This window comes from Watersipora subatra, chromosome 1 (genome assembly GCF_963576615.1).
Source record: "Watersipora subatra chromosome 1, tzWatSuba1.1, whole genome shotgun sequence".
NCBI classification, from domain to species: Eukaryota; Metazoa; Bryozoa; class Gymnolaemata; order Cheilostomatida; family Watersiporidae; genus Watersipora; species Watersipora subatra.
This window is the reverse complement of record NC_088708.1, coordinates 25668702-25683466: the sequence shown is the minus strand read 5'-3', so window position 1 is coordinate 25683466 and position 14765 is coordinate 25668702. Positions and strand designations below refer to the sequence as shown.

General features: G+C 37.3%; 1 protein-coding gene across 2 annotated transcripts in view; it reads left to right on the top strand.

The window, feature by feature from the left end:
- Window positions 1-1180: 1180 nt before the first annotated feature.
- LOC137400053 (PDZ and LIM domain protein 3-like) overlaps window positions 1181-14765 on the top strand; it is a 33772-nt gene continuing 20187 nt past the window's right edge. The window contains exons 1-2 of one of the 2 annotated variants that reach the window (XM_068086373.1): window positions 1181-1486; window positions 5744-5895. In XM_068086373.1, coding sequence (XP_067942474.1) covers window positions 1352-1486; window positions 5744-5895 — 287 coding nt within the window. In that variant the 5' untranslated portion in view covers window positions 1181-1351. The remainder of the gene's footprint in view (window positions 1487-5743; window positions 5896-14765) is intronic. The other variant, XM_068086365.1, reaches the window with a different exon arrangement.

The following is a 14765-nucleotide window of genomic DNA, read 5'->3' as shown; positions in this document are numbered from 1 at the left end:
GATCACTTAATTCCTATCACAGTGATAGATCGAAGTTTATAAGCTAATCATGTTAGCATCCACCGTCTGCTTCGGTAAAGCATTACCCCCTAATCAATGCAATTTAAATATAACTTAATATCTATATAGTTCCAAAAACTAGACGTTGCTCAGCTATCATAACCAGCCTAAAAGAGTAGATAATAAGCTATCTCTTTGTCGCCAACGTTGCCTTTTGATGCACTATAATCAGAAGCAAAAAATAAATAGATATCAAGCAGGATAGGAATAAATACGAACGAAGCTTAGAGAGTTAATTCGTGATTCTTTGCAGCTAATTAGGGCACGAGAATGCCATGCTAAAAAGTGATCTGGTCGTAAAGGTGTTGAAAGTAATTAATGCTAAAAACGCCTCTACACAGTCGCGTGTCTGAGAGTAGGTGTAAACATCCTGGTGTTCTCTCTAAATCGTCTCAAAAAACCGACCAGAACATTTTTATTTAAAAAATTAGTGTTCCATTGATTCAATGCAAGCTTTGGCATATACAATTCAAGACTGCAAAAATCAGTAACGTTTAGTTCGCGTTTAGGCATTGTTATTGCTGATGAATGCATTGTAGAATCAGTTGCACTGGAGAAGCTCTTCACAAATAAACGCAGAAAGTATTAAGATATCTTTTAAAAGCTTTACATAAAAATCCAACATTTAATAAAAGTAATTGATTGGCAGTTAAAAGAAGAGTGCAACAGAAAACTAAGTAATTATTAATACTTTTTGTCATTTCATACAAATTATGTAACAAAAAATAAACAGAAGACACAAAGTTGAGCAAAAGCGCCAGAACGGCGTTCTTGACCTTTGCTACCTAGTTGTACGCGATAGCGAAAGGTCGATAGAATTATATACGACGCTGTGATAGAGTCAATAAAGTTTCGTCTATGACCCCGATTATGTAGTCACTTGACTTCTAAGGTGTTAATTCATTCAAAACAATTTAGTAAAATCGTAGTCTATTGGGAAATTTGCATCACCGCGTGGGTTGTCTGTCTTGATAAATCGTCAAAACAAAAATAACGATTGTCGATTGGTTGATAACGCTTTAGCTTAGGTACCAGTTTCATGCAGCCAAACGATACATTGAAAAACAAATTGTATAGTAATTGTAAAAACACAGGCCAACTAGGTTGGAATTTACCGAGCTAACCCGTAGTAATAATTTCAAAGCTATCTGTTTCAGGTTGTAGTTATAAAAGGCATTTGGAATAGGTATCGAGCTCGTTAATCTGCGTTATACATTATTCTCGCCAAATCTGCACACCAACTAAGTTTATGTTGACGCTTCATAATTTTGTGCGTTTGTAAGATCATACAATGGCGACAACAATCAACCCAAACCCTGGATCACAAATTTTTAAAGTTTGTCTAAGCAGACCCAACAGTTCAGTATCATGGGGATTTAGATTGCAAGGTGGTGCGGACTTTTCTACAGCATTATCTATTCAGCTGGTAAGGTTTTACTGTAGTATGTAAAATAAATTGTCAAGTGTGTTTATGTACTGCGCCGGTGTGTTCATGTTTTAACCATCAGATTTTTAACCCAACATACCATCTGTTAGCTAATGACAATCCTGTAAATAATTTTGTGCATTTGTGTATACGCTATTACATGCGTGGATACAAAAGGTTTAAGACTGTTTTAGCTATTGTTCAGTTTTTAATTTGCAAAAATTAAATGGCAAAGTTTGAGAGCTATTATAACTCACTGGTTAGCATTTAAGAGCAATGCAATCATAACCCTGGTAGTGATTATCGGTATATATATTAAGCTTATCTTACATTGAAGTTTTGTTTTTGTTAACAAAAAGTTAATCCACACGTTAACCCGCATATTGGAGGACAAAATCCTGCTTGTTTCATCGGAAATGAGCTGGCTTTATTCTAATTTTTAGTTTTAACCCTGAAACCTTTTTTATGCTCAACTACTGCTTTCGCGTGTAATCAATTCTGTAATTTATGCTGTCATACTTTCCTTTGTTTTATGCATCCTTTGTTTTATTGAAATCCTTAATCCAAACTGTTATCAGCCAAGTTCCTGACAGTAGCGTTAGCTGCAGGTATTAAAATCGATTCATTCCTACTAAGTGTCTAAGGTTCGTCTCATAATCCTTCATTCCACATTAGATTTAATCAGTTACAGCCAATAAAGATTGACACCAGTTGCATTTTTCACATAACATTGGTTTGACTTTGTGCCAACCAATTGGGCGAGGTCAATTGCTTCACAAAGATTGAGCAGACAGCATTGCTGCCTATTGCGACCTTTGTTGATGACTCATAGCTTTTTTCCTAAAACATGTTATTTAAAAGACAGAAATGACACCATTAAGCTAAAAAATGTAGAATTGTTTACCAGCAGGTTTTGTTTTATTTGGTTGTCTGAGTGCATAGATTGTCACTCTTTTTCTTATGACAAACAGTTTTTTTTGTTGCTTTACTTAAAACAACCATTTGCGCTTAACGTTTCTTTGAAATCTAGTAACTGAGTGTCTTCAAGCGCTTCCATTAATCAATTGGCTTATCTAAGCTATTAATTGATAACCACAAATAGCTCTGATCCTGTAGCCTCACTAGCTTTCACTCTGAAGACTGCCGACAAGGCACGCACAGCTTCTCTCTTTCAACAAAGCCACAACGAATGTATGTTACGCGCGCGTTTTAGGGATCAAAACTGGTAAAGAGTATGCGGGCTATCTTGTGAATAACTAATTGCACCAACCTTTTCTAATAAAAGCTTTGCCTGAGGTTGTGTAGATAAACTATTTCGGAAAGAGATTAGGCCTGTGTTTGACAAAAGAAAACGGGTCCTAGTTATTTTAGCTGTCTCTAGTTTTCATAATGTCCTACAAACATCCTAACTCGGGTTAGTTTTTGGAAACTGAATCTGTTTTAGCAACCTAAGTGCATATAACATGGTTATACACCAGCTGTAGGCTCTAACAGGCAGCCTCATTCTGTGGAGAATATTGTGCGAAAAACTGGATTTTTTCCAAGTTTGTCAAACTTTTGATAATGAGATGTCCTAGCCATATGTTTAAAAAAGTGTTTAATATATTAGATTAAACAGAAAAATGCTCATATTTTAAGGGCATTTCACATATATGTACTATACTAAAACTATTTCATCCTCTTTTTAAAAATCGACTTTGAATATGAAATTTAAATAGGCTTAGTAGTTGAAAGTATAAATTACTAGCAAGCGATAAAGATCACTGGTTCTTAATATCTTCATACATAATATCTTAATCTTCTAACAAGCTATAAATGTTAGCTCTCAGTGTTGAGCTATTGTGTAAGCCTGATTGGATGCTCCACTTTGTCATTGACAAAGATACGAGAGCAGACCTAGGCACCCTGATTACCATATTTGGTCTGACATGGAAGAATTTGATGCACTTTTGTTTGTCTTGGTATGCAGTCAAACATAAACAATGAGAGGCACATTTTTGGTGTCATTCACTCATACATCATGTAAACATCTGCATGATTTTCACGGAAGACCCTGAAACATCACGAATGACTCAACAAGTTGCTGTTTTTAAATGCAAGTGTTACCACGTGTTGTTGTAAATAATTCAGTATTATTTTTACAGTTGTCATTTGAATAGTTTGTTGATGAGGCCGACATGACTGGAGAAAGTAAATGAAATTATTCATTCAATTAAGAAGGCTTCCTTTGTTGCTGATTAGCTCAGTGAACCCTCGGAATGCGGCTTTATTGATCGCTCTCTAAGCATCGCTTCATGGCTTGCTCATGCGAAAGTCGGAGTCAGAAAACAAAAGGAACACATCAGAAAAACAACGGAATAATTGGTTACATGCTGTACCTCGCCTGCATCAAGATCACTGTGATTCATTTTTGTAGCTTACAGGGACGGGCAGCCCCCTGGCCTGCACTCTTTAGGATCATGAGAAACGGCTTGATAAGTTTTCACTGTCGCCAGTTGTTTGAACAATGACTACCTGAGTACAAGCTGAGGCGTAGATTAAACATTGCTGTGGTATTTTTCATGCGTTTGCTTTTAGTGTAGATAGAGTGTTTACATTGGGGGAGATTAGCTTAGTATTACACAATATTGTACAGTGTATTACCTAAGGCTAAAAGCCTATGGGCTGTTAATGATTAAGGGCTACAGGGCCAAACAAACGCATTCTTGTTGCACTAGACCGCCAAATGTGATAAACCCAGCCATTATCATTGCATGACTCTACCATTATACGGCCCAGATACATAAAAAGAAGGCTTGCGAATTGTGAGAGATTGCGTAAGAAGTTTAGGCTATCTCCATCTAGTGCAACATTGGCAAAAATATACTGAGTCTACAAATAGAATGACACTTTTACTTACCATCATCTAGTGAAAGTTGGAATGCTCTGGGTAATCATAATAATGTACTATTCTTGTTGCAGGTATGACAGTGTGAATGTATAATTGCATATAGGAAACTAGTAGGAAGTCATCCATAGGTCACACCTATCTGCAACAGTAGTGTATTGCATCGCTGTAACGTTCTCATACTAGGAGATCTTGGCTATGCGTGTGGATAACTTTGTCGTAGCCTTTTTAATCCGTAAAGCAGGCTGTGATTGCATTTGGCGTAAATCAGGCTCAGTGTTAGTTTCATGCAACATTTTGATAAAAAAGGCCAATTCTTGACGGTTTCCTTTTTGCTCTTATCGGCTTCCTTTTTGCTCTTATCGGCAGGAAAACTATCTGGCTACACCTTGCCTTGCGTTCTTTGTTATTTTTTATTCAACATTTGATAATCTAGTTGGCTGACCATTTTATCCTTTTTTTGCACCTGATCTGATCACAGAGACATTTGCATTTGATTGGTTAACTACGGAGATACTTATACCTGATTAGTTAATCAACAGTAAGGTTTACAGCGGATTGGTTAACCATCGATATATCTGCCCCTGATTGGTTAATTGTTAACATGCTATTATTTGCTTTATTTACCCATATTTATACAAAATGAATGTGTTACTTATATTTTATTTAACTTAATAATAAAAACAATGCTAGTAAAAAATAAAGTACACAACTGATGTAGATTAGCAAATCAGTGGAAGTAGAGAACAACTAACCCCGTATGTAATTTACTGCGATAAATACACAAGCATATAATTCTATATATATATATTACTTTATCAGCAATAATTTCATTTCAAACAAAAAAATTTCCAAGTTATGTCATACAGGAATCATAAAACAAACAATACAAACGAAGGGCTACAGTTAGTCAATAAAATCAAATAAAAGGTTTGATATATAGTATTTAAAATACCTTTCTCTGTTAGGAGAACGGATATTAGGTGGAAGATTATTAAAGCGGCTAGCAATGATGTTTTCAAATAACTGTTAGATGTTGTATGCAATTTTTTTCATATCACGTAAGTTGAAATAAGTTGGAAACCTGGAACTGTCATGTAAAAACGAGGACACCTGAAAGATCAATTTCATGCATACAATTTGTTTCATGAAAATAGAGCATAAACCAACCTGGTCTGCTAACACAACGACTGACAGCCACAGCTTGTTATTGTTTTAATAAATAGCCCAAGAAACCTTCAACAACTGACATTTGGCCTCTACTCATACCCTAGTATACCTGAGTGCCGGCCTACTACATCCACCACAATCATGCCTCTGCTTATGCTTCTCACAAATTGAGCTAACCCTGGGTATATTGATGTTGCCAGGTGCAACCAGGAAGCGTGGCTGAACAGTCTGGTCTTCAGGCTCGTGATGGCATCCTCCAGATCAATGGAGCCGCTACCGAAACACTAGATCATGAAACTGCAAAGATGGAAATCATTAGAGCTGGAAATGAAATAGAATTTCTTGTTCAGAGGTAAGCGTGCCTATCGGAGGTATAGTAATGAATTGATTTCTCTGGCATTTCACATCCGAACTGGATACGAATAAACTGGATCTGATTTTCAAAGGTGGCGGATACTTTGCGAATCTAATCACTGCTGTACTATTGTAATTATACCGGCAGCTAATCGCAGTTAGAGGGCTTTCGTATCTCTGCTGTAAATTAGAGTAATGCTCAAATAGCCTTGCGTTGTATTCCCCTGGCAGCTCTATTAGCTGATGACATTACGGAGAGTGTTTCTGGTCTCCGCAATATCTAATAATGCAGTTGTAACTAATTACAGTCTAAAGGCTACTTCACACTATATCGCCATATGTCGGTGTTAATCACACAATCCATCATTTTTTATGACGTCATTCTATCGTTGTCTGCCATCTTTATGGACAACTTTTATCGTTAAAAACACAAGCTTCTGCAATTAATTATTGCAAACAATGCTTTTGTTTGCAAATTTTTTATTTTAGTATCAAAACAACACCAAAAAATACTATTAATCAAGAGAATGACGATCATTTTCTACAAAGATGGCGGCTTTTTCGTGGACGAGCACATGTGCAAACAGGGTAATGACGTAAAAAAAACGATGGATACTTCAGTGATCGTCTGTGATAACAATGTTCACACTATCACAAACCTATCCGAGTGTACAACAGCGAGAGTCCTGTGGCATAGCGTTCTCATTACACAAAGCTGTCGCGAAATTGATGAAATACTAGTCCCACTGCAACTGTTAGAAAAGAAAGTACGGATAATTCAATCGGAAGCGGTTAATCGCCATCGCCGAAGTGGTACACAATGCACAGGCTGTGGTGAATCTAGCGATTGACTGCAATCTTTCCCTAAATATCTTCATTGCCTCGACGATGCTATTTGTTTACTGTACGCATAATCGTCGAGCAATCATAGAGGGGACGATGAGATATGGAGACATAGTATGATTCAATCTTAATACATTGTGGAGTTAACACAGTATCAGCCACAGTGTTACTGATTGGTGTGTTTGTCAGTCTTCTATCACTGCTGCTGCCATGTACTGATAGGTCAAAGATTTGGTTTTATCACTGCATGAGATAAATTTGTACATTGAACAGCGGTTCATTGACACCCTGTAGCAGTATCGCTGTATGGTTTTAATTTATAACTGTATATAAAATATGACCAACAGTTAGCCTGGTGATTCCTTGGGTTCCTTTCAATTTGTATCAAATAGCCGATGGTGTTGGTGTTTAGGAGGCTGTTTCACAGAAGCCAGACAGAGTTTTGAAACCAGACAGAATGCGATTAATTAATATAGCTTTAGTCTTTACTTTTAGTTTTTCATGTATTTATTTAAATGCTATATTTTATTATCTTCAGTATCTATTAAGTAACTTTGGTACATGGTTTAGACTGTGCAACCAATTAGATGCATTTCAGTGTTTTTTTCTAGGAATATTTGTTTCAACATATGACAGTTTTAACATGCAAAGCAAATCTTGGAACAATTAACTTTGTATACAGAAGTAGAAAAAAACTGCCAGCATATGTGCAAATCATGATTGTGAATTTTAATACAGAGTACATGGCGCTGCAATGTCTTTCAATAATGCAATGCTTTCTTGGAAACAGCCATGTCGCTCTCATTCTGTCGCAATTCAGTATTTGGAAGTGAAACATCCGTGTGATGTGCCATCTTTATGCCATAAAATGGCCTTAGCGACCAGTGCATGCACAAGCAAGACTTGTGCTGTGTCCTCTTAAAGATACAACCTTGACCTAAAGTGTCTCACAACCATTATTTTACTATAGCGTCCTACGAAAACACGATCCACTTGTCAGCCCAGTGTGGCACTTCGCCACTGGTGCATACATGTGTCACTACATTATCACTTTATGGAAACTTGGTAATGGAGTAGACAGACCTTCACTGAGTGAACTCACTTACTGGCAAACAGAGCTGCAGCTAGTCTTGCTGCCGCTAGTCGCTGCTAGGGACTAGTACATTGTTTCTAGTGCAGGTGATAATGCTGCCAGTAATATCTAAGGGTTTCACAATTGTACCTCTGCTTTGCGCATTACCCATTCAGCCAAAATGAGAACACATCAGAGCAGATTGTTTTATTGCTGTACAACTATTTCTTGGGCGTGTTCTACTCACATCAACTGTGGCAGCTGCTGATTTTTGTGAGAACTATGGGGTCATGAACTTAGGTTTAATGGCATAGACACTCATCTGTATAGGACTCATACACAGAATAGCAACCTCTAGAGGAGTGCATTCGCTTGCGTAGTTAGCGAAAAGTGTTTCACACTCATCTGTTCATCTCAGACATCTTGGATAAGGCTTTGCTTTTGCCTGCTGAATGCCCTTCTCACACTCACTTGTGACCAAATAGAGCTCTTGTGTTATTCGTGATGTCACACCTAAATCCGTACTCAACCGAGGCAGTGAACCCTCTGGCTATGCAATCTCAAGGAATGTTGTTTTGCGAGCCACCTGCATGCCTGTCTTAGCTGCTATTCACTGCTGCCAGGTTATATCACATGCAATTCTATCTCACTAGTCTGTCCTTTACTGGAATGTTTCTATCTGTCTCAGTTATTCATCATCTTTTGTGTGTCCGTCTACAAGTTTCATAACCAGCTTGTGTTACAGTTAGACTCTGTATTTAGGTGGATGATTGTCATTTAATGATCACTATCAGATCTCATCTCTACGTATCTGTGCCTTATAATACAGGCCGAGTCCCTCCTCCCTGTTTATACCTAGTCACAATGTTCTGTAGAAACAAGTCAAAAAAAATTTTTTTTGTGTCCTTTGTTGACATTGCTCTATTAGGCTCGATTCAGACCAATGTCGTACGTATGGCGTGCGAGGCCCTGCTATGCAAGTTTATGCAAGCACGCGATTGTTGTGAACCGCTATAGCTCTGAAATCTCAGTATGACGTAACTAAATCCTGCGCACACTCCACAAAAGCACTGTTCTGTGCGGTAGCACCTCGAACACCTTACATACGACATCGGACAGAACCAGGCATTACATGGAAAAAAGGTTTTATTTAACACACAAAGTTAAGTCGTTCCAATAATTTCTTTGATTGTTTCAAAAGTGTTGTGCATCGCAGCAAATGTTCTTGTAAGAATATATTTTATTTCGTGATAAAACATCATTCATCAGCTAAAAAAACTTATCGATAAGTACTTGAGGCAGTTATAAGTAACTATAAAATGTAGACATTATGTAAAACTATGTAAAAAATACTAAATAAACAGGAGATTAGATTAGAAAAGGTTTTTATCGTCGATGCGCCTTGACATTGAAGTCAGCAAGTGGAGTTATACCCTCATGGTACAGGCAACGGTAGAGGTGGTGATAGAGATGCAGAGATGGTCTCATTTAAAATATAATAAGTTTAAACTAGCACCACTTGTTTATAATTTTTTGAGATATTTTGTACATTTTAGTGCAATAATATTTAGTGCAACCAGCTTTTCTACTTTCAGTAGTTTCGGGCTTCCGTTTCTTCACTTTCAGTGTTTTCATTGTAAAGGCCCATGCGCACTATCGCTCAAATCGATGATGAGCTGTGTGATTGACCGCAACGATGGGCTGCTATGACGTCATTCTGCGATGAGCCGCTAACGTAATCGTTGCTAGCGACGATGCAATGGACTTTCAACATGTTGAACTTTGATACCGATTATCGCAACTATTAGCATCTTGATTGGCTGTTTGTTGACCGCATCGGATCCAATTTCAACAGTTGTGAAGATTGGTGTTAACTCACATTCACAGCACAGCAAAAAAAAATACGCTCGTGATGAATTACCTAATCAGATAATTAAAAGATAACAAAGGGACCCCAATATCACCAATGCAACTTCATAATTTCTAATTGGTTGTTGGTTAGTGACCACCTACAGCTAATCGCTCATAGTGTGTACATCTTATCGTTGGTGATGACCTCAAAACAGCTAATCGGTGCAGTCTATCGCACAGATAATCCTTGATTTGAGCGATAGTGTGCACTAGAGGTGGAACGAGACACGAGACGTCTCGTGTATCGACCTGTCTCGTCTCGTATCGGTCTCGTCTCGACTTAACTATTGCCAAACTCGAGACAGGAAATAGAACTAAAGCGCCTGCGCACGGTTGTTAAAACATGGCTTCTTGCGGTAGCAACAACTCCATATATTGTAATGGATTGCGGGCAACTGCCTTTAAAGTTATACCCGGTCCGTTACTACCTGTTGCTATTGATTATGTTGGCCACTGAGTCTAATCATGTAGTCCGGACAACGGCCCTGTTATATTTTAGTTCGGTTCTGTGTCCTTAAAACAGATACCGGGTCGTATCTAATTACTCTTCGGATAATCCAATTTAATAAATAAGACTTGCGGGTAAAATGTCTGTATTTTATCGTATCGTGTCTAAACACCAACTGCCCTTCATAAAATTCGGGCCTCTTTTATGTATATACTATCAATCGCGGGTAAAACTTGCCCGGACACGGAGAAACGAACGAAAGGCCGTGTCAACCATAGTCCGTGTTCGGTTACCAATGACGTTTTGTTAGCTCAATATAAGAATATACATGTGCATGTATACAGTAATTAATATTATTTCATGAGTACAATTTAAATATAATTCACATACTACAGTTAATACACAAACAGAACTTAACATTAATGAAACGATAAGAATGAAAGTGTTATCGTGTGTTCTTTTAGTTGCGGTATTTCTTTGTAGAGCGACGGCTATCGGTTTCATTACACATTACATTGAAAAGTAAGAACTATTCAATAGATGGTAAAAATATACATGTACAAAGCAATATGTTTATTATAATTATGATCAATCAAGCTCAAAATTCTTAGAATATATAACTTCGGTATTTTAGAGCTGTTTGTGTCACTTTTGTTTACAAAAACTACATGCATATCACTATTAAAATGTTGTATTTAAATCGTTTACACCAGGTGAAAATTCAATTTAAAAATAGTTTTATTAATTTTATATATACCAAGTAGCTAGTACTTGTGTAGTGAAATCATCACCAAATGCTCATTATTTTACTGTCTCGTGTCTCGAATTTTTACAAGACAGTGTCTCGAGTCTCGTCTCGAACTTAAAAAACCTGTCTCGTTCCACCTCTAGTGTGCACGGCCTAAATAAATGTTAGGTAACTTAGAAGGTCTTTCCAATAACTGATCCGCAGATGTTCGCTCACGAAGGCTATTATTTTTTAGTTTACTTCTAAAAAGCATGTTGTCTTTTTTCTTTTGTTGTCATGTGAACTAGTCTTTTTGCAATGCTCGATTATGAAACTAAGAAAGGAAGGTGTGAAGCAATACCTAACACCTTTCTGTTAATTTAAAGTTATTACTATTTAAATCATGTAAAACTCAATTGTGTGAAGAAAAACTGTATACTCATTGCAATGTATATTGCAATATTGCAATTGTATTGCATACAATATTGCATTGTATGCAATATTGTATGCATTGCATACAATATTGTAATATTTAACGCCACATGTCAAAAATTACTTACTTTGCAGAGAAAAATATGCGTTCAAATTTTACCTTTTGTTGAAGTGATCGTAAGTCAAGGTTTGATTGTACTCTAACACAGGAACCAGCAGCTCATTTACACGGTAGAAACCATGCCTTGAGCCCTCTTCGCATTTGACAATTTTTATGAGGTGATTTCTAATTATTTGTAAGGGGCGTCACTTGTTCAAGTGGTTTGTAATATGTCATTTCATTTATTCTTACGTTTCTTACCAATAGAACTAAGTGTAGAACAGCCAGTTAGTTATATGAGTAATTTAGCCATTTTCTCATTTCTCTAAAATTAAAATTGTCATACAATAACACTAATTAATTAATGAAAAAATGTTTAATCATTGAAACACCAGCATAGTCTGCAATTGGTCAATTGCAACAAATCACAGAATCATGAGCATGAGCGCATTTCTGCATTTTTGAAAGTACCAAAAACGATAAGCTTTCCATAGCAGTAATTATTCTATATTTAATAAAAATAGAAACAGATAGATGAAAAATTTGAATGCATTATATCATTGGTCGATATATAGTCAGCACTGCGTTCATTCTTGATCACGTAATGTCATTGGTTAATATAGAGTCAGCGCTGGCGCTACTGAAAGTGGTAGTTACGTGTTAAGCATCATGAAGAGTGCCTACTAGGCCTCTGTTAGGAGCGAATAAACTACTGGCCGATGCTACTTGCTTGTGTTGCTTCCTTGTAACAAGCCCCCTTTGGTAGGCTGCCTCCTATATTTACTCCACTACCTTCAGAACAGTTGATGTTTACCAGCCTCGCCCTCCTTGCGTTAGTCAGTATAGGCATCAAGAAATTTTTGTGGTTTTGTAACTGCTGGTAATCACAGTTATTTGAACCGAGGAGTATGTGGATGTCTACCAGTTCAATGGTTATATGTAGTGAATATAATTGACTTGAAGGTATGTGTGTATAGGTCATGTAGGCTTTAAGGTATGCGTGAATATGATATGTATACAAACAGCTTCCAAACCTACATTCTTAGATGCTTTAGAATAGAATATGGCAGGGAAAGAATACAATAAAAAGTTACTTTGGATAAAAAGTTTTAAATAATAAAACAAAATTTTACCATAATAAGAGCCGTGTCTGCCCATCCATCCAAAGGCACAGTCTAAGGTTAGAAAAAAGATTACATCATATGGGGTTTGAACCGGCAACCTTCGGTTTTGTCACCCAGCACGCTACCGCTAGTACCATTCGGTCAACTTTCAGAAGTTTGGAATTATTGTGCACATACTTATTCTCTGTGCTTTATTAGGCCACCTGACGATCTCTCATGGCACACTCGAGACTGCCAGGGTACAAGTAAATATAAAACACAGACAAAATTTAGGCAAACATAAATTTATAAAGCATCCTTTGGAGAAGTACAATAAGAACTCCATGATCTGTAGTCATATTTCAAATACTGCAGCCTATAGCTGGTGGGCATGGTTTTGCAACTAGCCAGCAGATAGAAAGCTAGGCCAGTTAGTATTATTGTCTGACTGCATTCACTCAGCACTAATCAGTCAGTTATAATGATGGATTATACAATCACTGATAATGCTGTCTACTGCTGTCTACTGCTTCTAATTAACCAATTACACAATGCCGCTGCCTCAGCCTCGTTGCTTCCTTCTCTGGCACCTTCTAGTGAGTAGGTGGCAGGCTTACAGCGCAGCTACAGTTACAACGCTGCTACGAAACCAGTTTCACAAGTGTTGCTGATAGACATGGTAGAATGACAATACATAAACATGAATGATATATCGAGGTATACCAGCGTGTTACTGTCTCAATTTCATCTTTTGAATAACCCAACTAATGTCATAGCTGTAATAGTTACTAGTACAATAGCCTTAGGCCTTGTTTAAGGCTGCTATCAGGTTCTCTATACCAGTGGTTCTTACCGGCGGTCCAACCCTGTTAGACCAACTGAAACCCAACAGGTTCATATGCGCTTTCACCAAATTCTTCTTTATGAAAATATAAAATGATTTTTTTCACATTCAAGACAGGTATGTTTGACTGGTACACATAATAAACTGTGCGTTAACACCTCTGTGTTCAAGGAACAAAACCAATACAATGCATGAATCCACAACAAATTGTGTATCTTTTCATGAAGACACTTTGCAAATCAGTACGATTTTGGCTGTTGCCTTTAAAAGATCTCTATGGAACTCCTGAGACTGGCTCACCGAACCCCTAGGGTTCTAGTGAACCCAGGATGAGAACCACTGCTCTATAGGCCCGCATAAGAGGTAAACATATGACATCCAGATTTCAATCACCTCCTGAGATTCTCTTCACGAATTGTGATCAAGTGTTGGGGTGGTCTACCCCTCCGCCCCAGCTAGGGAGAACCATGTTATATAACCTACAAAATAATAAAAGAGTTATGGTAGATTTTGTGATGAGTAGGCAAATAGCACATGGTAACTGAACCATACAGGGATCATCTCTATAAGCTATGCTCTTCAATTGCTTAGCGTTAATGTTTGTCCACTAGATCTTTATATAAACAGTTGATGTTTATACGCTAGCTACTGTAGGTGACTACTTGGGTATAATATAGATTGGCTAAGCGCATGTCGACGCTAAAAATGTCTTGATTGATTTCATCTTTGGGTCAGACTCGAATCTATAGAATCATTACCATACCGTTTTCTATTCCATGACACCAACATACTACATCCACCGTCATATGTTTCCGTGTATGAACTTTCTGTTACCACAATCTACAATCTACTAGATCACCGACTTTTAAAGCACTTTTGTTCAACTCACTCAATAATTCCTGATTTTTGTCTTCTCATTTTTGATTTGGCGTGTGACTGGAAACATCATTTCCTTGATGATTACTCATGCCAATAAAAAGCGAAACATTATATCACACATTGTTGGAAGTGTTGTATAGGGGATAATATCCGTAGACACATTCAGGTATGTACTGTCATTAAGATATGCGCACTTCAGAATTTTCAGTTCATTTGTTGAGTGACAAGCTCATTAAGGTTCGTTATTATAGGCTTGTTTTATGCTCATGAGAAATGGCAGTGAAGAAAAGAGAAAATAGATTCGATTAAATTTTTTTCTAAACCTTGGCTATGATCTTCATCTTTTGCGATGACCTTCAGTGGCAGCCATCATAAAGCATAAGAACAAATAGCAAAACTCGTGATATTGAACCATGATACTCGACACCATGGTATGTGTAAAAAGATGGTGTTTACCTCTGAATATGCGGTCACGCTGTGATAGACTCTATGGTTACTAGTTGTAAATT